The sequence below is a fragment of the Meles meles genome, chromosome 4, assembly GCF_922984935.1.
Source record: "Meles meles chromosome 4, mMelMel3.1 paternal haplotype, whole genome shotgun sequence".
Taxonomy (NCBI): domain Eukaryota; kingdom Metazoa; phylum Chordata; class Mammalia; order Carnivora; family Mustelidae; genus Meles; species Meles meles.
The window spans coordinates 36,202,468-36,229,835 of NC_060069.1; the positions used below are offsets into that span (position 1 = coordinate 36,202,468).

A 27,368-nucleotide genomic window follows, 5' to 3' on the forward strand; every position below is an offset into this window, starting at 1 on the left:
GAAACAAGAGGCAAATCACAGGGGAAGAGTCTACGAGTCTTTCACTTCCTGGGTCATCTGCCCTATGCTACATTGCAGCAGCTGCTCTCTCCCAGGCCAACCACACAGACGGGATAAACAGCCTCCCCTGGAACTGGGGCAGAGGCCACAGGACCGCTGAGCACCAAAGTCAGGAGAGAACAGAGGTGTTGAGGGCAGCGTGAAGCCAGGACCGTGAGCATGCCAGGGAACCAGAGGCTCCTTGGGGATGATGCTGCATGCACACCATCACTGGGGTCACATGGTCAGGGGTGTCCTCCTGGAGGGCTGGGAGGTCGAGACTGTTTTTAGGGAACAGGTGACCAGAGAGAAAACAAAGTCATGAAGATGGACATGAGACTTGGCATAATAAGTTCAAAAGAAAACAAACCTAGTGTGGAAGTCTACTGCATACACACAGAGTGAGCAAAGCAGCAGGATGTTTCTGTAATTAGTGCAACAACCAATTATAGTTAGATATTGAGAGCATTAGAGAGGTATGACAAACATTTCCTGCTGCCAGCTGGGAGCAGAAACCAAGAAGATGTGTGGATTCAGACAGGAGGATGGAGAGCTAAAGGGTCAGATCCAGACCTGGTCTCTAGAAACCAAAGCCAGAGAGATACCAACACACAGGGAAAGGGGAAAAATGGCTGTCAAATAAGTCCTCACCCACTGAAGTTAATGGTCAAGGACAAAGTCAGCACGCTTAGGTGAGAGACCTCACTACCACCACTTGAGGCTGGATCTTAATTGCAGTGAACACACAACCTAGGCAGCATGTGAGCAAGGCATCCTCCCACAACCCCCCAGTACCCCCTTCCCTGCCACTAACCCATGTATATGTGCCCCCATGGGTTCATTCATGCTCATCATTACGAATTTTAAATTTCAGCAAGCTCATTCAGCCAGTCCCCACCTTACTAATGGATTAAAGAACAAACAACAAACAGCTGCTCTCCGGGATTGATGGTTTAATAAGCAACTATGCTCTCCACTGTGGTGGGTGCTACTGACAGCCATCCGTGACCCCTTTCCCAGCCAGTGCACCCATCCCCCAGACACTGTGAGTGTTGGCCGTTAACAGGTTCACTGTTGTTGCCCTTCTCTGGAGGGCTGCCTTGCCACACGCACACCATGACACCCAGCCTCGGCAACCAATGACAGGTGGAGATGGCCTCCTTGCTTCCAAGTGGGACCAACCCTGTGGCACCGTTCATGAGACTGGGCCAAGGGAGAATGCCTCTGAGGTCACGTCCTCTCCTCTCCTCACCTATCCTGCTTCCCTCCCCCAGTAAACCACATGCATCAGAACAGGCTCTGCTTTTAGAGAATCTGACCCAAGATGTCCAGTCAATCTTCAAACGTCTATACAATGCCAACTTGGAATGGAATAGTCTTCATAGTATCTTGACCCCCTAAGCCTCCAGAATCTCCAAACCAAACTCATCAGAGCCCCAAGTTCTCTTAAGTCTTGATGTCCAAGGTACTCATGCCTGGAAGCTCTCTGGGGCTGGAGAGGTCGAGAAGGGAAATAAAGGACAGGGACTCTACCAGGACCTCAGCAGGGCAGCTCCTAAGATAGCATCTACAGGCAGTCTCTACCAGAGGGTTTGGAGTAGACAACAGCAGCTCACAAGGAAATAAAAGGAAATATTCTGGGGAAGAGTAGGGGCAAGTTTCAAGTCCTGAGGGCCTGAGGGAAGGAGGGTGAGTAGCCAGGTCCCAGTACAGAGGGGACAAGCACTCCCTGGAGGGGTGACAGAGCTATGGCCCCAGTTTCTGGCCTTCGGGACCTGAGACACTCCGCTGGGCAAGGCTAACTTCCCACTCAAGGAACAGACAAGACAGTCCTAAGTCAGAGGATGCCTTTGGTTACTTGTGGTAACAGGGGCTAGAGTCAATAACCCACAAGGAAGTGAGGAAGGAGTCAGAGTCATGCACAGAGCCCCTTAGAGCCCTTAAATGAGGAGCCGGAATGCTCTCCTGGATCAGCACGAAGGTGGAAGGAAAAGAAGACCCTCCTTGAGCCCACTGATCTTGCAGGTCCTGTTCTAAGTGAGGCACCTGCAAGAGCTCTGTGGGGGAACCTACGTGAAAACTAGTATCCATGCTTTCATACGAGCAAATTAAGGCTCAGGGAAGTCAAGAAAGTAGTTCAGTTTCCCCTTCTCTCCTAAGCCTTTCCACTGTCCCACTGTCATTCATGTTAACTGCAGTCTCTCCCACCTCAAAGTAACAGAGGCCAGCAAACATATACAAACCCCCACGATCTCTTTGGTCCCCTGACCCTCTTCCAGCTCTAACCTATGTTTCTGCCTAGTGCTCTTCATGAGCCCCAGAGATTCAAGAATGAATTGTCTGCCCCCCACCCTCTTCTCATCCCAGTTCACTCCTGCACTCACGACAGTGTGGCCCAGGAGCAGTCCACTCCCCACATTCACAATGAGAATACAAGACTGCCAGAACTTCTCAGGCTATGAAGCCACAGCACATGCTTGTAGCTTTCATTTACTTGATGTCTGCTGCCTGTCACATCATTGAGCACTTCCGCACACTTCTTTTAAGAATTTCACCTTGCTTTCCGGCTCTCCCTGCCACTGCATCATCTACCGCTTCTGTCTCCTTGGAGGCACCAGGTTTATGCAGTTGCCTTTAATGATGAGACAACTTTGCTCCAGTCTGCACACACAGCACCTGGGCTCCACCGCAGGAGAGGATGTGGAATGAGTGACCTATCAGCCCCTCTAGGGAAGAGCTAATGTTATCCAAACCTGCCTGGGTCCAACTGCAGACCATTGTGTGCCCCACTCTCCGGAAATGACTTTTCACCAATTTGAAGCGGTTCCCTCATCAAAAAAGTGGATGTTCAGGGTGACTTGGTGGCTCAGTGGGTTAAAGCCTCTGCCTTCGGCTCGGGTCATGATCTCAGGGTCCTGGGATTGAGTCCCGCATCGGGCTCTCTGCTCAGCGGGACGCCTGCTTTTCCCTCTCTCTCTCTGCCTGCCTCTCTGCCTACTTGTGATCTCTGTCTGTCAAATAAATAGATAAAATCTTAAAAAAAAAAAGTGGATGTTCACTATTTAAAAAAATGTGCAAGAGGGAGTGAAATCCCTGGTGAAGATAGTCTTGTAACACACACACACAGCTAGTTGAAATGCTAAATCTACAGGGCAACGAAAACTGGAACAGTCTGTACACTCAGCCAAATACAGAAACCAGAATTCCTGCCCGCCAGCTCAAAGTTCCAACCGCTCTGTCTGGCCGGGAGAAAACAAACACCACTGCAGACACACAAAACCTGCATTTAGGTCTCATTTGGCTGGGGCCTGTAAACAGCCCATGTGGCTGGTGGGTGTGGCTCCTGAGATGACCACGCCTGAGCCTCACCAGAAGTAAAGGCAGCTCGTTAGCAATCTCGGGGTGGCTAAGGGTCTCCTTGGAGGTGACACACTCACAAGCAGCAAGCTTGGGCCTTATGCCTGATTTTCTCCTGCAGGTGAATGATCAGTATTGGCAAGGAGCTCCTCTACCTGCCGCGAAACAACAGCAAGGTGATGATGATGAGGAAAGTGGCGGAAGATTACTCAAACAGTGCTTCGACTGCTTGTCCCAGTCCGTGACTTCTCTTGCTAGTCTGCAACGAGGCACGTAGATACACTGAGAGGATGTTTTTAGAAGCTTTCATAACCATTTGGCAGGGGAATTTTATGTCTATTTAATTTAACAAAAAATAGTGTTTATATTTGGAATATCTTTATTTTAGGTTCATATTTTTTTTAAAGATTTTATTTACTTGACAGAAAGAGAGCTTGCAAGCATGAGAAGGGGGAAGGGCAGAGGGGGAGGGAGAAGCAGACTCCCTGCTGAGCCAGGAGCCCTATGTGGGACTCCATCCCCAGGGTCCTGAGATCATGACTTTAGCCCAAGGCAGATGCTTAACCAACTGAGCCACCCAGACATCCCTATTTCAGCTTTATATTAATTGATTTTTACTGTATTTTGCTAAAGTAGTTGTCTGCCAATACTAGAAAACAATTTTTAATGCTTCACAGTTCAAGAAGTTGAAATAAACGATTAAGAGAAAAAAAACCTGTTCATTAAAAGATCCTCCAAGAGGAGAAAGCCACAGAATGAGAGAAAATGTTTGCAACACATTATGAAAGTTTTATATAAAAAAGAAACCCTACATCATAGAAATAATTCAAATCAATTAGAAAAATGAGCAAGAAACTTGGATAGACTTTTACAGAGGAAATGCTAGTGCCTATTTAAAATGCAGTAAGTGCTCAACCAGACAAAAGAATATCACAACTAAGTCATCCCAGGCTAGTCACCAGATGGGCAAACAGGTAAAAGTTTCCCCAAACGCGAAGGCTGGTGAGGATGTTGAACAACGGGAACTCTCAGGCAAGAGAGTAAAGTGGTCGGAATACTCTGGAAAACTCTCTGGCAGCATCTACTAACACTGAAAACACACCTACCCCATGAGCCACAATTCCACACCCCGGAACGTGCAAAAATAAGTTCACATGTGAACCAAATGACCTGGGTGAGCACAATCACAATGGGATGTTTTGTGGTGGCCGCCAAACAAAAATAAGGCAAAGGTCCACCAACACATTGGAAAAGCAAATGGTGCTGTCTTCACACTTAGTAAACAGCAGTGACGACAAAAGATTACAGCTTAGTCAACAGTGTGGATGAATCTGGAAGACGAGTTCAGCACCCTAGTCTCATCAAGGTCCCATGGGATCTGCAGGACACTCCAGGCACAGACTGTCCAATAAATTCATTCACATTGTGATGCTGGAGTCGTTCCCCTCCATGGTGGAGTCATTCCCCTCCATGGAGCCAGCCTCCGCTTGGTACCCAGATATCACGGGGGTCAGGAAGTGGTCCCTGAAGGAGTCTTGGGTTAAGAGGAGCCTTGTGAGGTCAGGGAACAATTCACAGTCTGGCATGAAGCCATCAGGTCGAGTGGGGAGGCCAGGTCAGCCCATGGCTGGGGACAGTGATTTCTGCTCCTGGGAGAACCCCGAGGGGGCTGGGTGGAGGTGGGATACAGATGCCTGTGACCCCCAGGTATACGCCAATAGTGGAGTGAGGCCATCTAGGGGAACCAGATCGGGTTTCTGTCGAGGCCCACCAGCAGTCTTTTCAGTCTCAACTAAATATGTCGGCTCTCATGACTGCCAGAGGCTACAGGCCAGGGAATACAGCAAGACTGCAGGGCAGCGACCGGCGGTTCCCGTCAGTGGGCCCAGGCCACCCGGCTGTCTTAGAGCATTCTCCCTGCCTCACCCTCCACCCCCGCAAACCCCCAGGACTGCTCCGGGCAAGAGAGCAGGACTTCCAAGCGGACCCGCCCTGGTTTCCAAGCCGCATGCCCCAAAGACCTGAAGCTCCCGTCACAAGCCGTAGCAAAGCCCACAAGGTCCCCACAAGGGTTATGTCTAGGCACAAGATTCGCCCCTCAGGGAAGACCAGCTGGAAGCCTGCATTCACGACAGCCCTCCCGGCCCGGCTGACCAATCCAGGGGCACTTTCACCGCGAGCGCCGTCTCCATCCGGTTTCCGGGTTAACTTTCGAGGTAAGTCAGCGTGGAGAAGCTGCCAGCTCCGGACTCAGGGGAGAAATGTGAACGCGTCTTTGACAGCGAGGAGCGCGAACCGGGCGGCTGTGCTCCCAGGGCGGGCGGGCGGCTTACCTTCTCCGCAGGCCTGCGCCAGGCCGTACCACTCCCCGCAGCTGTTGCACAGCAGGGTGAAGGCGGTTTCGCGGCGGCCCGTCACGTGGCCCGGGGCGCACGCGTACAGCAGCTCGTCCCCCATCTCCAGGCCCGTGCGGCCCTGCAGGATGGTGTGTGGGAACGAAGGCGGGTCTCCACACGGCTTCTCTGAGGACAAGGAGTCACAGTCAGCTTTCCCAAACCATGCAGAACCTTGGCAGCCTGGGAGCAAACCAGGTGAAAAACCACTCTCCTGGGGCGCCTGGGTGGCTCAGTGGGTTAAAGTCTGTGCCTTGGGCTCAGGTCATGATCCCAGCGTTGTGGGATCGAGCCCCGCATCAGGCTCTCTGCTCAGCCGGGAGCCTGGTTCCCACCCCGCCCCCATCCCCACCTCTCTGCCTGCTTGTGATCTCTTAAAAAAAAACAAACCCCAAACCACTCTCCCCTTCCCTGGGGGCTGCTTACACCCTGAGCTGGGTTCACAGGGGCTGTTTCTCCTTCACCCTTGCTGTCCCCAGAGCCTGGACAAATGCCTGGTCCAAATGAGGCACCCAGAAAAATACTTGCTGAGTGAGTAAGTGTGCTCAAGTGCTACCTACGACTTTGTGCTCTGAAACTGCCAGGCAGCATTACCCTCTCATGCCTCCTTGAAGGGAGGACTCTGAAACATGTGCCTAACAGCAAGCTCCTTTTGGCCTTACTTACATAAGTGAGCAGGTACTTTTTGTCAAAAAGCTAAGAGGCTACGAACTATCAAGCGCTGCAGAAGGTGCCTCTCCCTTCCCCACCCTCATCTCTGATGCTGACACTGTTACAGGGTTAGTCTATACAAATAATACAGACATAGTATTGATATACACTGACGTACATACAGGCTTAGGTAGGTATAGATAGGTATAGCTCTTCTTTTTATCTTTTAAAATATTTTATTTATTATTTGTGAGAGAGAGAGAGAGAGCAAGCACAGAGGCAGAGGGGGAGGGAGAAGCAGACTCCGCCCTGAGCAGGGAGCCCAGTGCAGGACTCATCCCACAACCCTGAGATCATGACCGGAGCTGAAGGCAGACACTTAAACTAAGCCACTCAGGCACCCTTAGATAGGTATAGTTCTCTGTGTGTGTGTGGTTTTAACATAAATAAGATTATATCATATGTATTACTGAGATCCTCTTTTAAAAGAATTTTATTTATTTATTTGTCAGAGAGAGAGAGAGAGAGAGAGAGAGCGCAAGCGCGCGCAAGAGAGCAAGCAGGTAGAGGCAGAGGGGTAAGCAGGCTCCCTGTTGAGCAGAGAGCCTGATGCTGGACTCGATCACAGGACCCTGAGATCATGACCTGAACAGAAGGCAGTGGCTTAACCAACTGAGCCACACAGGCGTTCCTGATACCTGTTTTTTTTAAAAAAAAAAAAACAACTATTTTTTAAAGAGCATTTTAAGGTCCACAGCACAACTGGGTGGGAAGTACAGAGAGTTCTTATATATCCCGTCCCCATACAGGCACAGTCTGCCCTATTAGCAACATCACACGTCAGAGCAACCCATCTGTCACAATCTCGGAGCCTACACTGACACCTGTTGTAACCCCAAGTCTGCAGTTTACATTCGGGTTCACTCTGTAGGCGAGTCCCACGCTTGGATCTGAAGATGGAGAAGAGCCCCCACCAGGACTGTGCCCTCAAGTTGGCCGGGAGAGTCACTTCTGGTGTATGGGGCCCAGGTTTCCTTTAAACCTCCCTGTTCTAGTTCTCCTGTGAGAATGTTTTGACTGGTATGTATTTTTTACTGGAAATGAGCCTTCTAGGAATGAATGTAGACTGATTTGTGTTAAAACTTGCAAATTGCTTACAAAAAATCCAAGACTTCAGCCAGCAAGGGAGTCCCTAAGGTGAGGAGGGGAGAACCAAGCTTTCCTGTTTCTGCAGTGGTGGGAGCCGTGGGGTCTAGCTCAAGCAAGAGACCCTTGGAGTCAGAGGTCTGTGGGGCAGACCCAAACACAGAGTTGCCACGTGGAGTACGCTTTCACTACTAGCTGAGGGAAGTGGCTAAGGGTCGGGGAGCTGTGGCCTGGGCCAAAGGTCAGACTTCCAGCCTCAAGGTGCACAGTGAGTACTCCCGCTGTGGTCAGAAGCGACTCCCTACTATATCCGCTCAGAAAGAATAAATTCCATTCAAAGTATAAATATCTTAGTGGCAAGGCTTCAGATTTCCCACCAATAAGTTCGATGTTAGCTGTAGGTTTTTTGTAGATGTTCTTTATGCAGTTGAAGAAGTTTTCCTCTGTTCCTAGTTTGCTAAGTTTTATCATGAATGGGTATTGCTGTTTCCAAATGTTTTTCTATATCTATCAATATGAATACATGCTTTTTCTTTAGCCTGTTGATGTCATGGGTTCTATTAATTGATTTTTGAATGTTGCCCCAGCCTTGCACACCTGGGATAAATCCCACTTGGTTCTGGTGTATAATTTTTTTTCTATATTGCTAGGTTCAAATTGCTAATGTTTTGATTTTTGCATTTATGTTTATTAGTTATTGGTCTGTAGTTTTACTTTCTTGTAATGACTTTCCCTCATTTTGGTGTGAGGGTAAATGCTGGCCTCATAGAATGTGTTAGGAAGTATTCCCTCTGTTTCTAACTTCTGGAAGAAATTGTCTTAACAACTGGTATAATTTCTTCCTTAAATGTTTGTTAGAATCTCTAGGGAACTCATCTGTGTCCATCTGTTGCTCTCTGTTTGGCAAGGTTATTAATTATTGATTGAATTTCTTTCCTTACATGTTGGGCTAGAAACTAGAAGTTTTTTTTCCCCCTAATGTTCTAGAGCTGTTTCTAAATTAAATTCTAAATCTGAAAGTACCATAAATTACCTCAATATTTTGAAAGGCTATACTATAGCACATTATTTTTTCATTACATAGACATTTTGTTGATTCCAAGTTTCACTATTTATTATAAACAATGCTACAAAATGAACTTCTCATATGTACATTTTAGTACATAGTTTTTAGGATAACCTTGAAGTAGAATCACTGCATCCAAGTGATGTGGTGATGCTTCTTTTTTTTCCCCCCCAAAAGAAAAGAATTTTAAATTTGAATTTCTTCTAGTTTTATATTGGAAGAGAGAGCCTTTAGTCCATATACAGTCAAATCACCTAAGAAACACATTGTTTAAAAAAAGAAAATATGCTAAGAAAAAATGAAAATAGAAATCAGAATTCATGCTCTAAGCCACCCTGATTGGACTTGTCAGCTTGTAATTTTAGTAGCACTTTCTCAAAGAGCATCATTGCTATTCAGGTTCTTCAACACAAGAGATTCTGAATGGAAAAATGGTGTGGTTGCATATCAGGGAAGTTGGCACTGAGTGCTGTATTTAACCCAAACCATCTTGACTGTGTAGCCCAGGAGATGATGTTTGCTTCATCTGTGGAGCAAGCAGGGACAGGCAGCCATCTGAAAGCTGCCATAAATCTAAGGGGTGCCCCCACTGAGGAGAGAGACGTCATCACTCAGTCTGAGCAGGGCATCCTGAAAGGAATGGACCAAAGTCTCCATTGTGTGAGGCTGTCCTGAATTCCAGCTAGCACCTGGGAGGCAACAGCTTCCATCTCTCTCTCCACCATCCTCAGCTGGCTAGGACTCATGCTGGACATCCTACTTTCTCTCCTCCTACCAGGACCCAATTCTGGGAAACTGGAGGCTCTTCGTCAAACAGCATCAAGGGACCGGTAAATACTATCAGTCTCATGCAGCTCTATCTGTGGGTCACAACACCAACTCCTTAGAAGGAAAACCTGAGAGCAGAGTAACTGTTCTGAGAGCAGATAAAGGGGAACTTCAGGCCAAATTCACACTCTAGCAGACACACGGGATTTTCCTCCCTTTCAGTTAATTTCCAGGACGGCTCTGGCTAGAAACTGACTCGGGAAAACCACAGCCATACTCCCGAGAGTCTGTGTACACATACCACGTATTTCTGAATGTCCCACCAGTGTTCAAGACAGGAAACACACTGCTTCTAGGTGGTGTGATTTCAAAAACTTCAGGACAACAGCTCTATGTGTTAACACAGCCAAGGGCATGCCAAAAACACCACTCATGTCCAGGCACAACTTGAATTAGTTCCTTTCATTAACCTTCCCATCTTAGACCTCACAGGGGACTCTGAAAACCAGCTGGCTACAGACCTAGACCCTATTCTCTCCAGGGAAACTTGCATCTGCACAGCCTTCGCTGCTTCTTCTCTGTTATTCTGCAGATAGAGATGGTGGTTTGTGAATTTCTTAGACCCGAAAGCTGGGTTTCAGCAATTTCAATGGAAAGAGCAATTTCTGTTATTTTCCCTTCCAAGAAGAGGGATGTTATGAAACTTCTCGTCTGTAAAATAGTATTAATAAAGGACTCATTTGCCAATCAAGCCCAGCTTCTGATAACCAGTTTCCACAGAATTTAGAACTCCTATGAAAGTTAATGCTTTTCTTTTGAGAAATTTTAAGCCTACAGTCCCTCATAATTCCTTTGCAAAACCAAAATGCAGACATTCTGACACAAATGCTTGACCTTTCCTCTTCCTTTTGGTGTTATCTAAGCTATGTGAAGAAGCTGACTTTCATGCCCACCTGTACAGTTCCCTCCCACCCTAGTCACCCCGTACACAACGAGCACTGCTCTCCCTGTTCTGTCCAATTTTATTGTCAGTTCCCAGGTCTCCGTATCAGTGCTGCTCAAACTTGAATGTGATCAGAATCACCCAAAGGCTTGTACCACCCCCCCCACACACACACCCCTCACAGAGACTGCTTGAGTTTCTAACTCAGTAGCAGGTCATAGCTTGGGCCCAAGAATCTGCATTTATAAGTTCCCAGGTGATGTTAATACTACTGGCCCAGGGACCTTTCTTGGAGAACTAGTGTCATAGATAAAAACCTACCCTCAAAAACGGGCAAAACTAATATACGGTGATGGGAATCAGAACAGAGATTGCCTTGGCTCTGCTGGGATGAGGAGGGGCAGAGGACCTTTGGAAAAGAGCTGCGGGGAACTTTCTGGAGTAAGGGAAATGTTCCGTATCTTGACTGGGTGTTGATTACACAGGTGTATACCTTTGTCAAAACTCATCAAACTTAAGATCTGTGCATTTTGCTGATAAATTATGCCTCCATGAAATAATTTAAAAAATATCTCCCCTCCAGAAAATCTGCAATTTATTCAGCGAGAGGTATAAGTGGGTGAAAATTATGCACAATCCCTCCCAAGGGGAACTGCATTTGACAAGGATCCATGCCTTCAGGCAGTGGTTTCCAACTTGCAGACTTTCTATGTATGGTAGAAAGTACAGTGAGTGTGTGGGCAAGTTCATACACAGTTAAATTCTGTGTCAATCAATACATTTAAATCAATTACTGTCACATGGAATCCACACGATACTAGTTCCTGAGTTTCCCCTCATAAAAAAAATAATTTTTAAACATTCTAGAACAAAATGATATAATGTCCAGCATTTGCTTTAAAATATCTCAATGGGAGAAAATCACTGGGGAAAACAGATAAAATCAAGTCGGCAAAATACTGACTACTAAAGATGGGTGATCTTAAGCAGGCTCCATGCCCAGCACATAACCCTGAGATCGTGACCTGAGCTGAAATCAAGAGTCAGACGTTTAACTGAGTGAGCCACCCAGGGACCCCAGATATTTGCTTGAATTTACTTGTAAATGACTATATATTATTCCACTTTTAAGGCTCTACCATAATGGATGCTCCTATTGTTAGACATTAACTTTGTTTCCAATTTTCTCTAAGTAATGAACATCTTGGTGTCATGCTTTTGTACTTAACCATGCCAATTTCCTTAGAATAAAATACTCAAAATAGAATTGATGGGTGAAAGGGCATTTGTATGTTTAAAGCTTCTGATGGGTTGTGCCAAGTTGAATATGAGTGTTTAAAGAGTCTATACCCCTCAGTGGTATATAAACTTGCCTGTTTCTCCTCAACACACTGGGGACAACCATCTTTATAAACTTTGACAACTTCATGAAACTGAAAAGGTGATTTCTTACACTAAAATGCATTATCTTTGAATTGGTAAAAAAGAGTTGCATATTTATTGACCAGTTGTATTTTTTTTAAGATTTTATTTTTTTTTATTTATTTGACAGAGAAAGAGAGAGAGAGAGATCACAAGTAGGCAGAGAGGCAGGCAGAGAGAGAGGAGGAAGCAGGCTCCCTGTGGAGCAGAGAGCCCGATGCAGGGCTCGATCCCAGGACCCTGAGATCATGACCTGAGCCGAAGGCAGCGGCTTAATCCACTGAACCACCCAGGTGCCCCGACCAGTTTTATTTCTTAAAAGTAGTTCTTTATTATGGTCTTCACCCTATCAATCTACAAGAGATCTCCATATATCAGTACAATAATGCATTGTCTTAACTTCCCAAATTCTTAACCTATCACTTTGTACTATCAATCCACCCTTCCTTCTCCCATTGACTGGAAGTCTCAGGACCCACTTCACTATAAACTTATACTTAGGGGCACCTGGGTGGCTCAGCTGGTTGAGTGGTTACCTTCAGCTCAGGTCCTGGTCCCGAGAGCCTGGGATGGAGCACCGCCTCGAGTTCCCTGCTCAGCGGGGAGCCTGCCTCTCCCTCTCCTTCTGCCTGACATACCCCCTACTTGTGCTTTTTTTCCTGTCAAATGAATAAGTGAAATCTATAAAAGAAAAATAAACTTAGGCACATTGGGTCCATTTTGGTGCTTCCAGGCTTTTGCATTGTTTACATATGCTTCTCTACAGTGTCAAATGATTGTTTACCATAGTTTTAAATGTATTTTGGTATCTGAGCCTTTCTCATTATTTGAGGAGTGGCAAGAAGTTAATAAAACTGAAGCCTAAAGTACAAAAGAAGTAGGCACGAGTTTACGGAAGACCTTTGTGAGCCAGGGAAGAAGTCTGGAATTGTCCAGTGGAGAAGGGGGGACAATTAAAAACAGGAAATAACACAGTCCCCTTGGCACCTTAGAAGGAGAACTGTTGCAGGGTAGAGAACAGATTGAGGAAACACCCTGGAATCCGAAAGACCAGTTAGGAGGTCATTTGAGATGTCCAGGAGAGAAGGACAGCAGCTGAAGTGAGGTGCAGATGGCAAGAACCAGGTGGGTATGGGGGATTCTGAGAAGATAGGTTTTTTCAGAACTTATAATTGAAAATTTGTGGGAGTAAAAGAGAAAATGGGACAAGGGAGGGGGTAAGCAAGTTAGGGAATGATGCAGGACTGGTGGAGCTTCAGGCTCTAAAAGAAGCATCCATAAGCACCTGTGTTTTTGGAATCTGGGGCTTAGAGGGGAGACCAAGGCTTAAGATAAAGATTTGAGATTAGGGACGCCTAGGTGGCTCAGTTGGTTGGGCAACTGCCTTCAGCTCGGGTCATGGTCCCGGGGTCCTGGGATGTGTCCCCTGTTCTGAGGGGAGCCTGCTTTTCTCTCTGCCCCTGCCTGGCACTCCCCCTGCTTGTGCTCTCTCTCTCTCTGTCAAATAAATAAATAAAATCTTTATAGAAAAAAAAAATGATTTGAGATTAATGAACATTTTTTTTTAAGATTTTATTTATTTATTTGAGACAGAAAGAGCACAGCATGGGGAGTGGCAGAGGGAGAAGCAGGCTCCCCACTGAACAGAGAGCCTGACATGGGACTCGATCCCAGCATCGTGGAATCATGACCTGAGCTGAAGGTAGACACCCATCCGACTGAGCCTCCCAGATGCCCCCAAATTAATGAGCAATTAGATGAAAACTGAAGCCACTGAAATGCTGAGTTAAGGGAGATGAGGGCTCAGGTGAGAACCCCAGGAGGTGAGCGGAAAATGAAGAGTTCACACAGGTCACCACTGCAGCCAGACAAATATGAAGAAAAGCCAAAGGAAGTCAAGGGAAAACATGTTTCAAGGATCAAGGCATAATCAAGTCCTTAAGTCTGCAGAAACAGCAAGCAAAATGCAGACTGAGAGGCACCCGCTGCAGTTATCCATAGGGAAGCTACCAGAAACCTTGGTGAGAACAGTTTCACTTCCTTGATAGGACAGAAGACAGAAAACAGTGGATGGAGAGATGATGGAGAAATGGGAAGTGAGATCATGGAGACCATGTATGGAATGTACAGGAAGTTTAGGGCCATGAAGGGGAGGAGAGAGATGGAAATGGACCTAAAGGGACATGGAGTAGCTGCTCAATGAGCATGAATTATTTTCTAAACAGCTTTGAACAGTTTCATTTGCTCTGCCTCCCTAAAGGGATTCCCTCTCCTTTGAGATGTTGACCCCTTTTGCTTTCCTTGTAATTCTTCCCTGCTCGCTTATTCTCCCAATGGACCAGTGGCGTGCTGGTGAATACTAACAACAGGCTCTTGGTTGGGGGATGGTCCTGTTGAAGGAAAGGGGAGGAGACTGTCACTATGTAGGTAGTTGACCATGCCTGATGCAGCACACAGCAGACAAGGTCTTAGTGCAACTTCTGACACATAGTTCTCAATAAATTGTTAACTCTAAAAAGAGACTGGTCATTAAAGATGGGCAGAAGGTGTATATATGAGGATGTTCAATCACGGTATTACTATAACAAAAACAAAGAACTACCAAAATGTCTAATGACAAGAGAATGTCTAATTTACATACGTTCATATAGTGGATTGTCACAATAGCCATTAAAAATCATTCTTTGGAGCATATTCAGTGTCATGGGAAGATATATATTACTGAGTGAAAAAAACCAGAATCCCAATTTGGTGAACTAAAAAGTCAGGGTAAGCAGGTCTGATGCTTAAGTACTTATCTCGGGGCGGACTGATTATAGACAATTTTAGTTTTCTTTTGACTTTTGACTACAATGACAACCTATTCATGTTTATAATTAGAGAATATATTAAAAATGCAACATGGAGCTTATGACACCTCTCTCATAAGGTTTTTACCAGAATTAAATGCCCACGATGTGCCTGGAGCTTAATGGGAAATAAGTAAAGATGAGTTCCATTTCCCAAGCAAACAGTTAGAGACTGATGGTCTTTGGAATCATTCCTCAAGTGATGATGGTAATTGAATGTGCAGCTCCCTCTAACCAAGCACATGATGGCTGAACAGGAACTAAATGCCATCCGTGGCCATGAAGAAGGGCAAAACAAAATATTTCTAAGAAAATCAGAACATAGGGGCACCTGGGTGGCTCAGTGGATTAAAGCCTCTGCCTTCAGCTCGGGTCATGATCCCAGGATCCTGGGATCAAGCACCACATCGGGCTCTCTGCTCAGTGGCGAGCCTGCTTCCCCTTCTCACTCTGCCTGCCTCTCTGCCTACTTGTGATCTCTCTCTGTCAAATAAATAAATAAAACCTTAAAAAAAAAAAAGAAAATCAGAACATATATAGGCCCATGTTTCCCACTGTTGATATGGTTCAGTCGAGAGGCTGGGTTCAAGGTGAGAACAAGCCGGCAGAGTTGGAACACAGAGGGCTTGCTGAGGGATACAAACTCTTGGGGTCAGGCTTTGGCCAGTGAGAGTAGCCAATAACCAGTCTAAGTGCAGATGGTTACACCAGAGGATGTGCTGGAAGGATTCCCCTGCCCTGCCCTGGGCATGGGCTGCATTTCTGGATCTGTCCAGTTGTCTGGGCCTCTGGTGAGCAGGGTAAAGCCCAGAGCTTTACCCATGCAGAGCTATTCTGCCATTCACATAAACTCCCATTTTTGTAAAGAGAGTTCCCAGGGAGAATTTTCTTCTAATTCAAGCCAGTACTGATAATAGCTAGGATGACATGTAACTTATTGTCCATATTAAGGCTCTTATAAAAAGAGGGAACAGTGGGACAACATGGGTAAACAAAAACTGTCCCAGGCAAACTGGCAGGCAGGGCCACATCCCAGGTGGCACAGCAGTCCCCAGGGAAGATGAGCTGTTCATGGGTAAAAAGAAGAACGCCTCTGAGAACAAGATCCTTTAGTGTCTTGGTTGCTCCCCTACCTGCTAGCTGTGTGACTTTGACAAGGTTCTTAACCTTGCTGTGCCTCAGTTTCCTCACCTGTAAAATAACGATCTAATTGTTATTTCAACTGTTATCATTGCTGTGGGGATGATGTGAGTGTTAAGCAAGCGAACACAGGGAACACAGCGGGAGCCACAGCAGGCGCCGGATCTTAATATTCTCTTCCTGAAGTAAAAAATTGGAAGCACATGCCAAGTCCGCATTAGAGCTGTAGCCTCAGGGTCAACAGAAGGGGTGGAGATGGATGCATCGGGTTTGACTGGCTCTCAGGACCTGCTGCACAAGAGCTTGGAAGCGCGGGGACAGGGAGTGTTTGGGAGAGCTCCCACAGGTACCCTCCAGGAGTTTCGTGACCAAAGACAATGCCCCAAACCTCTCTGTTCTTCAGTTGCATCACCTGAATAACAAGGATGATAATACCCTCCCCACAATATTGCTTGGGGAATTAAATGAGGTATTATATGCAGGAAAGCTCTGGAAAGAAAGAATTTTGGAATCCTAAAGTATTGTTTTGTTTTTTGTTTTATTAAATATTATTTCTATAAAGAAAACTTGCCAGTTTTAAGTGTACAGCTTAGTAGTTTTTGGTAAATACATATAATTTTGTAACTACCACCACAATTAAGGTATAGACTAGCTGTCCTACTAAACTATTTCCTCTTTGCTCCTGGCCTTGGATGCCCTCCCAAGCCCCAACCCAAGCAACCATTGTTCTACTTTCTGTCACTGGTAGTTTTGCCTTTTCTGGAATTTTATTAAAATGTTATAATATAGCATGTAACATTTTATGTTTGGCTTTTCAGGTTAGCATAATATTATTCGTGCATGTTCTAATAGTTCATTCTTCTCTTTCTTTTTTTTTTAAGATTTTATTTATTCATTTGAGAGAGGAGTGCAAGCAAGAGAGAGAGCATGAGCAGCAGGGAGGGGCAGAGGTAGAGGGAGAAGCAGGTTCCCCTGCTGAGCAGGTAGCCCAATGCAGGCTCCATCCTGGGACTCCGAGATCATGACCTGGGCTGAAGGCAGACGCTTAACTGACTGAGTCACTCAGGTGCCCTAGTTTATTCTTTTAATTGCCAAATAATAACCCATGATACAGATGTACTAGAATCTTTTGGTTCATTCACAAGCTGATGGACATTTGGGTTGCTTCCGGTATTTGGCTTTTATGATAATGTTGCTATGAGCATTTGTGCACCCATTTTGTGGTCATGTGTTTCTCTAGGGTCAATACCTTGGCATGGAATTGCTTGGTTGTATGGTATATGAGTATAAAATTTTGTTCAATGTTTTTGAAAGAAATTATGGATTGCTTTATTAGAAATAGTGTGACATCACGGTGAAGAAACCATGCCACTATCACCCTGTGTTGTTAGAATTTGTGTGTAGCTGGATAGTAGTGAGTCACTGCTTGTATTTGCTAGGTCTTACTCTGTGCCAGATCCTGGGTTAAGTGATTTACTTGCATTGTCCTATTCTGTCCTCTCGACCTCTCTACATCATGAATACTAATAAAATTTCCAAGGCAGGTAAGTGATAGAGCCAAGATTTGAACCCAGGGATTCCGGGTACAGAGCCCACAGGTCTAACCACTGTGCACTAACAACTATGTTCGAGGTGTTGCTTCCCCTGAACACAACATGGTTTAGTTTTGATTAACCTTCTTGTCATAAACAGAGGGCTCAGAGCACTTTGCACAAAATTTAGAGGTTTCCAATCTCCTATTGGGCTGCACATTAGTAGCCAAAATGATCTTCAGAAATTTTTCAAAAATCAGCTGCCAGCTGAAAACCGTACTGTGGTTTCCCATTTCCCCTCAAAACTCAGCCCAGTGTTCTCACCCCTGCATACCTTGCTCTTCTCCCCACCTCTCCAGCCCTACCTTGGGCCACCCCTCTGTCACTTGAAAAATCTAGGTACACTGGTCCTCAAACATGCTAAGTGCTTTCCTGTACAAAGTACATATTTTTATGACATAAATTGGGTCCTGCTACACATATTCGGAGATCTGTATATTATGTCTTGGAAGATTTTCTGTCATAGCCCTGATTTCATTCTACTTGCAATCTCTTCCTTCCCTTCTCCCTCCCTCGTCTACTTTTTCCCTTCCTTCCTCCTCTCTATTTTGTGATCACTAAGTACAGTAAATTAAAAGTAGAAAGTGAAAACATCTCTTACCCTAAATCAGTACTTTCCACTGCCCCAAGGTGACCCCATTCACAGTATGGGTGTAAAAGGTAGCTCAGGCAGTTCTGACTCTGCCCCCAAGGCCTGCATGGTCCCCAGCTACCCACCCCTCTCCCTTGCCACAGCTGTGTCAAACCGGGCCCTCCTAGGTGTAAAGTCATGTATGAGTGTTGCTCCTTCCATTAAAATTGCTTTTTTTCTCTAGGGGCACTTGGCTAGCTCATTTGGTGGAGTGTGCAACTTGATCTCAGGGCTGTGAGTTCAAACCCCCCTTTAGGTATAGAGATTACTTAAAAAAATTTTTTTAATCTTTTAAAAAAATTTAAAAACCAGAATATTTTTATCTATAAAGTACCCCTGAAACTATCAACCCCTACAAACAGAGGAATGCTCATGTATGCTTTACTGCAGGGAAATGTTAAGAGAAGAGTCCAAATGTCACTCTATTGATGAGTTGCCCAAAAGTCACACTAGGAGAGCTAGCTGTGTGGATGTTAGTTCTCACATCTGGGAAGATGGGCCTTTAAATGATCTTATTCTTGAGTAAACTGAGGCAGGCCAGGCCTGATGGATATAGGGAGGTGCCCAGGAGAAAAGAAGGAAGCAGCTCTGCAACTGAATTGTTTATGAGTCAGAATTCCTGGTGGATTTGATTACGGCCTCCCAAGAGGGAGTGTGCTTGAACAAAAACTCTTCATCACAGTCAGTGGGATTCTGGCCACACTGCAGGGTGGCCCCGGACCACTTGCCCCCAGCACTCAGGATCCTCTCCACACCCCGAAGTTTCTTTCTCTCAGCTCATCTTTACCAATGAAGGATGAGACATGAAGGGCAGGGAATTGACATTATTAATCCTTGTAAGGCATAAACAGAAGTGCAACTGGAACCTGGAGGCCCCAAGCCAACACAAGATGGGGATGCGGTTCTGGGAGGAGGGCTGCCCGCCCACCACCACTCTGCCACACCATGCCGGCTGCCCGGGCCGCATCTGCCCCTGTGGAGGGTCGAGGAAGCTCCTGGTTCCTGAGGCATACCATGTGACGGAGCGGAAAACCTGGGCTTTAGTGTAAGAATGATCCACGCTCTAATCACCGCTAACTCTGGGTTGGACAGCTTCTAACTCTCTGAGCCTGTACGAGTGGCTGGGGCATTTAGGGCTGCTGGGGGCATCATAAACCCTTCCGAAGATACTCTGTACATGTCTGTGCGGCCTCTGCTCTAGCTGGAGCACACCCAGCTCTAGGTTCTCTTTCTGTAGATCTCTGAGCCCCATGAGGACACGCTCCAGGAAAGCTGATGACAGAGGGTCATGAAGAGACCCTTCCGGATCCAGAGGCTGCTGTGGAACAGTACCTAGTTAAGGACCCCCAAGAACCTCAAGAACGAAGTGGCCACTGGAGTGCTCAACTCTGGGAGCTCACATGCGTATCTGTGCGGCCAGGCTCTGGGCTTCTCACAGCACATACAAGAAAGCCAAGCACAGGCTCCCAAAAACATGCCAACGGGTTCAGAGTGCAGCCGCAGTTCTTCCGGGTGGCAGGGAAGTGGAGAATCTGTCCTGGTTGCTGGTGCCTATAGTCCAAGGGCACAGAGACCTCACCGTTATCTGCCCCAGAGGCTAAGGACCCACTGGCACTTTTTCTCCAGCTGCCCAGACACCGAGCATCCCCAGGAACTGGCTGTTTGTTCGTCAGGGCTGTTTGAGCCCCAGTTTCTGGAATGGAAGACTGCAGTCTTGGGAAAGCAAGACCTGATGAGGTCTAGGCCTGGGGGTGTGGGTGGCAGAGGAGGGGGCGTCACTGCTTCCTGCAGGGGGCATTATTTGGGCTGTCTTCTGCAGCCACCTCAGTCCTGCCCAGCTGCTACGCAGGCTCACAGGCATGGTCCGAGCCCAGTTCAGTTCCTGAAGCACTAGTACCATGGCCCCCCCTGAGCTCGTCTACCCAGAACAACTGGGATCTATGCTCCTAGCCTTTGCTCCACCTGCTCTCTCTGCCTGCAGTGTCCTCTCTTCCCTTCCCTGATCATTACCCCTACGAAACCAACTCCTTCCAACTCCACCTCAACTGCCACCACCTCAGGAATCTCTCTCGTGACCCTCCTAAGCACATTCATTTCTTACCTAGCTTTATACACTGTCAGCTCCTCGAGGATGGGGACGAGTCCCCTCTCTCCCTACAAGTCTGGGCACTAGACGTTGCATTACCCTGGACAAGTAAACAAACAAATGGCCAAGACCAGGTTAATGCTAATAAGCTCAGAGTCTTCCACACTCCCTTGGGAGAACCTGAACTAAATCAGTTCTATCAGCTGTACAAAACATTCGATTAATGGATTCCAGGTTCCTCAAGGCAGTGAGAGAATTTCCCCAAAGTCAACCCTGAGGCCCAGGGCCTCCTCCAGGCCAACTTGGGAACTGGCTATTCTCACAAATTCCTGATTGCTCTCAAAGAGGTGAGCATCAGCTCTCTACCTGATGACATAAAGGAAGGGAATAATTCCTTTTTAGTTTTTAAGGAAATACAGGCAACAGCAAAGTACGCAGGGCAGGAGCATGCAGTGCTAAGCAGCATACCCGACACGGAGCCTTGGGGGTGCAACAGGGAGAAGGCAAGAGGACACAGGAGCCTCCAGACCCCATGCCGTCGACCCCACAGACGAGCCGCCAAGAGGGGCAAAGTCAGAGAAGCCAAGAGGAAGCAGCTTATTTCATCAGCATCCAGCTGGTTAAAAATAACTTCACTTATTACTTTAAGTGAGATCACCACAGGGCTGGAAATTCACTGTCAGTGAAACAAAAATACTGGAAGCAAGATGAGAAAAGTCTACTTTCACGATGAGATTTATTTCAAAAGAGAAACACAGGAAGGAAGCTGCCTGGATATTCCACAGGCTCTGTTTTCCTTCAGGGCTCTTCAGCAGGCACATGCCTGCCATTTTTGGAGTTACCACACTTCATTCTTCCCATCTTGCCAGAGAGAAGCAGCAGCACAGAGCTAAGTGCCGAGGCGTCATCCGGAAAAAGTCAACCTTAGGGGATAACACTGCCCTGGCGTGAACACTGAGCCAGACCTCACCTACGCTGCTGCAGAACCTCAAGGTGCTGCCTGTTCTCAGCTGAGGCCGAGGCGCTACACCTTCCCTCAGCACAGATTGCCCTTGTTGCCTGCGCTGCCAACAAAGGCTCCACTGAGGAAAAGCAACTGCTCCCTGAGGAGGGCAGAGGGTTGTGTGGGAGGGGTTGACCGGCTCTTTCAAAAGGATGAAAGGCAGTTCTCCACAGGGACAGCACTCTCTCTGAGACTCTGGGGAATCCATCCGGCTTTTCTAGAATGCTGAAGAGTGAGCAGCCCTCCCACTCTAGTCTCCCCTCAGGACTCAGTCCTGAGTCCCCTTCATGGCCCACCTAAAGCCTCCTCATAAATCAGGCCGGTAGGACCAAGACTCCATCTTCCCCATATGAGCTCCTCCCCACTGACCTGGAGGTGAGGGGAGGCCAGGTCAGGCTCAGGCAAACTGCTCTGGGAGGCAGGGCTCTGGAGCACTCGGATGCTAATGAGCCATAGGCAGGGGCATCGGTCCTCACATAGGTTGACAGCTGTCATAAATTGGCTTCCCTTGTTGGTTCCCATGATTCAGGGTGTTTTTGGTTTTCCTGTTGTTGTTTTAGAAGTATGGAGACCATTTTTTGTTGGAGATTTTTCATTTTTATATAATTTCAAAGTTTCAGAAAAATTGTAAGAATAAGACTCACTAATGTATTTTCATTTTGCCCATTTGCTTTACCATTTGTCTTTCTCTAGATAGATGGATGATAGAGATATCTACACAGAGACAAATATATGTATGCGTATATACACATGTATAAATATATAGGTATATGTATTTATACATATGCCTGTAATTCTTTTCTGAACCATTGAGAGTAAGTTGTAGATATGAATGTCTCCTCGTCCCTAAAACTTTGGTACACATTTCCAAGAACAAAGGTATTCGCTCACAGGACTGCAGTACAATTATTAAGCTATTCTCTAATTCATACTCAGATTTTATCAACAATAGCTATTTTTTTCTGGTTCAGGATACAATCCTCCATCACAAATTACATTTTGCATTTTACTGTCAAATGTTTTTAGTCTATTTTAATCTGGAAGAGTCAGTTTGCCTTTCTTATCCTAGATATTTTTTTAAATCATTTTGTAAAATGTTTCTCAATTTGAGTTTGGCTTGTGTTTTCTCCTGAGTAGATCCAAGTTACGCATTTTTGGCAGGAATGCCACTGAATTAAAGTTGTGTTCTTCTGATTGCTTTATATCAGAAAGCACATTATATCATTTTGGCAAAAAATTCAACTCTGAAGTTGCTGTCATGGCTTTGAGCTTGGTGCCCTACAGGATGTGAAGGGATGTTTCCAACCTCTGGCTTCCTGCCCTACAATTGTGGGCAAAAAGGAGCACATCCTTGCTCTAACACAACCTGTCTGAAGGCCGGTGAGGTGGAAGGCCTAGAATGTCCTGTGGCCCCCAGCACCCTAGCCAATAGCCACCAACTCCCAGTAGCAAGGCCACCTAGCCAGCAGCTGACTGTAGACTCAGGAGTGAGCTCAGCCAAGATCAGCAGAAAAACACAAACTGCTGATCCAAAAAAATAGTGGACTAAATAAATAGTTGTTTTAAGCCACTACATTTTGAGATGGTATGTTACATAGCAAAAGCTAACTGATACCCTTTGTTCACCAGGGAAGGAGAAGACTCAGAAGCCCCACGTAGTCATTGAGATCACTGAAGAAAGAAGACCATACTCTTTTTCTTTTGGCTCTGTCCTGTCTCTTTCAGGGATCTGAAATTTTGCCTATTTTGGGGATTCAAAGGAGCATCTTAATTTCCTTACGTGGTTTTGAAAAACAAACCATGAATATTGCTCTCGCCAAGCTTTACAGAGCAAAGCCACATCATTCAGGAACTCTACTGGACAGATATCAGAAGACTCTCACAACACACTCTTCCATAGCAATGAACAAATGAAGGCTTTCTGGGGGAAGACCCTATAGGAGCAGAGAAGCTTGTCACTGTTAAGTATCTAACAAGCACCAGCCAGGGCCTTGGGATTCACCTGGCTCTCTGATTTCCCAGCTCCTCCGACCTCTTCCCAGGAGATTAGGATTTGGTGCCTCTACGATGCAGCCTGAAGGAAGTTCCCTTTTAGGGAAAAAAGATTTTTTCCTTGTTCATGTGCTGTCCACCATGAAGAGAGACTGGAGGCAAGCTGCATCAGCAGCTGTAGCAAATGCTGTCAGGGGTCTGCCCACTCTTACCTAGATACCTTTACCATTTCCATGTACAGGGGTTCCCAGTGGGCGTCTTTGTGTCCTTGTTGGAAGGTGGCGCTCAGGCTACTGGAACCCTTTGCCAGTACAAAGCATAAACCACAAATGCCTGGGAATTTACATCTGCCGTAGCAGCCCTTAACCAATGACTGACAGGTGCAGTGGTATAAATACCCCTACTCTCTCCCCTCTGATCAGAAAAACTGGTGACCTACACTGTCTCCAGAGATCTCCTGTAGGACTGAGTCAAGGTCACCCCCACATCACTGCCAATGCGGACTTTGCAGTTTTGCAACACCCCTTGCTCAACTTCCTTTCTCTGCCCACTGCCCCACTGCCCTATTGGCTTTTCTTTGGAAGACTTCCTCATCTCAAGGTCTGCCTCTGGAGAATGCAACTTAAGATGGTGACCACCATGTGCATCCTCCAGAACCTTGACAAGGCTCCGGCACTGACCTTCATCCTTAATACAAAGGGCACTGTACGTGGCACCAGGAGCTGGGTTGCTTTCAATTCTCACATCAATGGCTCTCATGATTTGCTGTTCATCGCTCACCTTGCTACACACAGTTGTCCTGAAACAAAGAAGACACTGTGTTAGGAGGACTAAGAATAGGAAAAAACAATTCTTTTCTTCCATCAGTTCTGAATCAGCAGAGATTTTTTCTGAGTTGAGATCTTTGGCTGAAAGCGTCAGTAGGGAAGTAGCCTCTCCCGACAAATGCCTCCAGTCAGGAAGACACAGGTGATGCCTCAGTCAAGGCCACATGTATCAGTTCAAGTTTCAGAGAAGGTTTGTTTTATTTCACAAAGTGCTGCTCTTCTTAGTTCCTTTCTCTTTGAGGGGGTTTGTTTCTGTTCTTCAGATTTCTTAAAATGGATCATTACTTAGCTCATAAACCTTTAGCCTTTTCTCTGTTCTAACACAAGCATCTAGATGTTTTACATTTCCCTCCAGGTACAGCTTTAGTAGCATCTTATAAGTTTGAGTATGACGTATCATTCAGTTCTACGTACATGCTACTTATAAACAAACCATAATTTATTCTTTTCCCATGATTTATTTAGGAATGTCATTGGCAAAAAGCAAATAGTAGAATTTTTAAAAAACTTTGTTTTCTAAATGGAGCATCTCGTCTATTTTAATCTCATTTAATCACGGATCTCTTCTTGAAATCTGCCATCTTTCTATTAGTTCTGCACATTCTTTCTTTCTCTCTTTTCTTTCCCCTATTTTGACTGTGTGAATCTTTTTTTGGCATTCTTTTTTTCATATTGGTCTGGAAGTTATATATCCTTTTACTATCCTTTTAGTGGTTATGACTTATTAATATTTAATATTACTTTTACCCCTTTCTCCAATAATACAACTTAAAAATACTTAAAATATATTATGTATTAGTATACTTAAAATACTACCTGACCAATGTGCCATTTTTTAGCGTTTAGTATTATTATTACTGCTTTATACAATTACATAATTTCATTTTACCCCCATATTTACTCTTGCCATTGATTTCTTTTTTTTGCATCTCCAGCCTTCCACCTGAAATTATTTTTCTCCTGCACGAAGATTAACCTTTAGTGTTTCTTTTAGTGCAGGTCTGATATAATGGAATTTCTCACCTTTTGTCTGTCTGAAAATGTCTTTATTTAACTTTTATTCCAAGAAGATATTCTCACTGGGTATAAAACTCTGGATTGACAATAACTTTCTTTCAGCACTTTGAAAGTAACATTCAGTTGTTTGGGGGCTTTCATTGTCTATTTATTGTTGCTCCTTGGAAGGTACTTGTTATTACTTTTAATATTTTTCCTTTGTATTTGATTCTTTCCAGTTTCACCATGATGTGCCAAGTTTGAATTTATTTGTCCTACTCAGGTTTTGTAGGGCTTCTTAAATCTGTGCCTGGATCTAAGTCTCATATTGCTTTTTCTCCTTCTTTCAGAATTCTAATTACATGCATCTCTTCCTTTGACCCTTTCTTCTGTATTTTCATCTGTTTTTCCTTCTGTTCTTTATTCTGGATACTTCCTCTGAAATATCTTCTACTTCACTAATTTCTTCTTTGGATCTATTTACATCAGCTTTTAGATCCACCCATTATGCTCTTAGTTTGAGTTATTGTGTTTCACTTCTACGGTTTCCATTTGGTTATTTTCATAGTTTCAATCTCTTTCTAAAATTCTCCTTCTTGTCTTCTGAATCTTTGAACATTTGAAAAAGTTATTTGAAGTCTGCATCTACCAATGCAAATATTTAGAGTTTCTACTTGCTGTCTTTATTCTGGTTGCCTTCTCTCCTATGTGACTGGTTATTTTATATTGTGGGACAAATCCTATATTTTCTAAAATCGTTTGTGGAAATAAATTGCTAGGATAATGTTATTCCCTTCTAGAGTGGATTTTTTAAATCAGTTCTGCTAGCTATAAGGAACACTGGAACTACAGTATCATCCAGCCACATTCATGGCTCCAGAGGATTTTAAGCTATGCATGGCTACAATGAGGGCTTGTATGCTTCTTCCAATTTACTCTTACTCCTAGGTTATAGCCCTGTAAAGTCCCAGACCAAACCAAAGGACTCTGCAGGCCTGCCTACACAAAACCTGAATTCAAATCTCTGTCCTAGTCCTCTGAGGTTATCTAAATTGCTACTGTTTTTCAGCCATCCTTTATGGGATCTGCAAAAGCTTCTAGGAGACAATTGGTTTCCAATTCTGTGTTCACCACTCCAGGCCTCCACCCACCTCTGGATTTATGAGTACACTCAACATAAATTCATGGACATACAGATCAGATCTACTATAGGTATACTATGCCATCAATTGCAAGATGCACCAGGCATTTAATTAATTGATTTTCAGTGTGGAGGGGAATGGCTGTATAGGAAATACCCACAGTGAAATGTATATACTGATGATTAGATACTTCTTGGTTCTAGAAACAATAAAATACTTTTATTTTTAGTATTAATATGTTGCATAGTAAATATATCAAACAAGTATGTTTGCTACAAAGAAATATCATCTCAGCAATGCAGAGATCTACTAATAATGTCCTAACACTTTACAGCAAACCTTTCCAAAGACCCAGTCCTGATTTGTAATGCCTGGGAGATGGGAAGTCTGGCTCCAAACTGGCTCTTCAGAATTCCTGAAAACGCTGGTTATCTGATGCAATGATAATAACAGAGTTATGATAAATATCTACACCATGGAAATATTTGACTGCACCATGGAGACATGTGCATGTAGGACCTGTTTTTTCTGTTTAGGAACCTGGATGTAAAATGTCCAGCAGACAGGGCCACCGTTTCAGTCACTGAAAATCTTTGGAGGTAGCCTAGCTGTCCTCTTTATTCAACTGCTGCTTCACATGTGGCACGACTGGAGTTGTAAGTCAGCCTGGTTGTATGTGTTTTCTAGGGCCATCTGCCAGCCCATCTTCAAGGTTATTATCAGCCAAAGTAGTTGCTGGAATCCAGTCAGCCTGGTTGTGTGTGTTTTCTAGGGCCATCTGCCAGCCCATCTTCAAGGTTATTATCAGCCAAAGTAGTTGTTGGAGTCCATTTTGCTCTTTCACATTCCTGTGGCATGAAGGAGACAGTGGAATGGCTCCTGCCTTTTCTGAGTATAACTAAAAAAGCAGTTAGCAGAACGAATGGGCAGTTTTCTCCTAGCTGGCCACAAGAGTTATTTCTCCACAAGGATTCCTTGGGTCAGGAATTCAGACAGGTCATGATGCAAATGGCTTGTCTCTGCTCTCTAGTGTCTGGTCTCAGGCCTGAGCTGGGAAGACTCATAGACTGGCAGGAACTCGACAGCTGGGGGTGGGAATCACGCCAAAGCACCTTCATTCACATTTCTGACAGTTAATGCTGGCTATGGGCTGGACGCCACTGCGGGCTGTCTAGCGGGTACACCTATGTGAGGCATCTTCCTGTAGCCTGGGCTTCCTCACAGCGTGGCCCACTCAGGATAGGCAGATGTCTTACATGACATCTCAAAAGTGACTGTCCCAGAAATCTGGGCATAGATTTTTTCCAACCTAACCTCAGAAGTCA

General features: G+C 45.3%; 1 protein-coding gene across 1 annotated transcript in view; it reads right to left on the reverse strand.

The window, feature by feature from the left end:
* SUSD5 (sushi domain containing 5) overlaps positions 1-27,368 on the reverse strand; it is a 56,211-nt gene that overhangs the window by 17,221 nt on the left and 11,622 nt on the right. Inside the window, exons 3-4 of the mRNA XM_046001529.1 lie at positions 23,759-23,877; positions 5,730-5,918 (exon numbers count right to left, since the gene is read on the reverse strand). Of these exons, the coding sequence (XP_045857485.1) occupies positions 5,730-5,918; positions 23,759-23,877 (308 nt within the window). The remainder of the gene's footprint in view (positions 1-5,729; positions 5,919-23,758; positions 23,878-27,368) is intronic.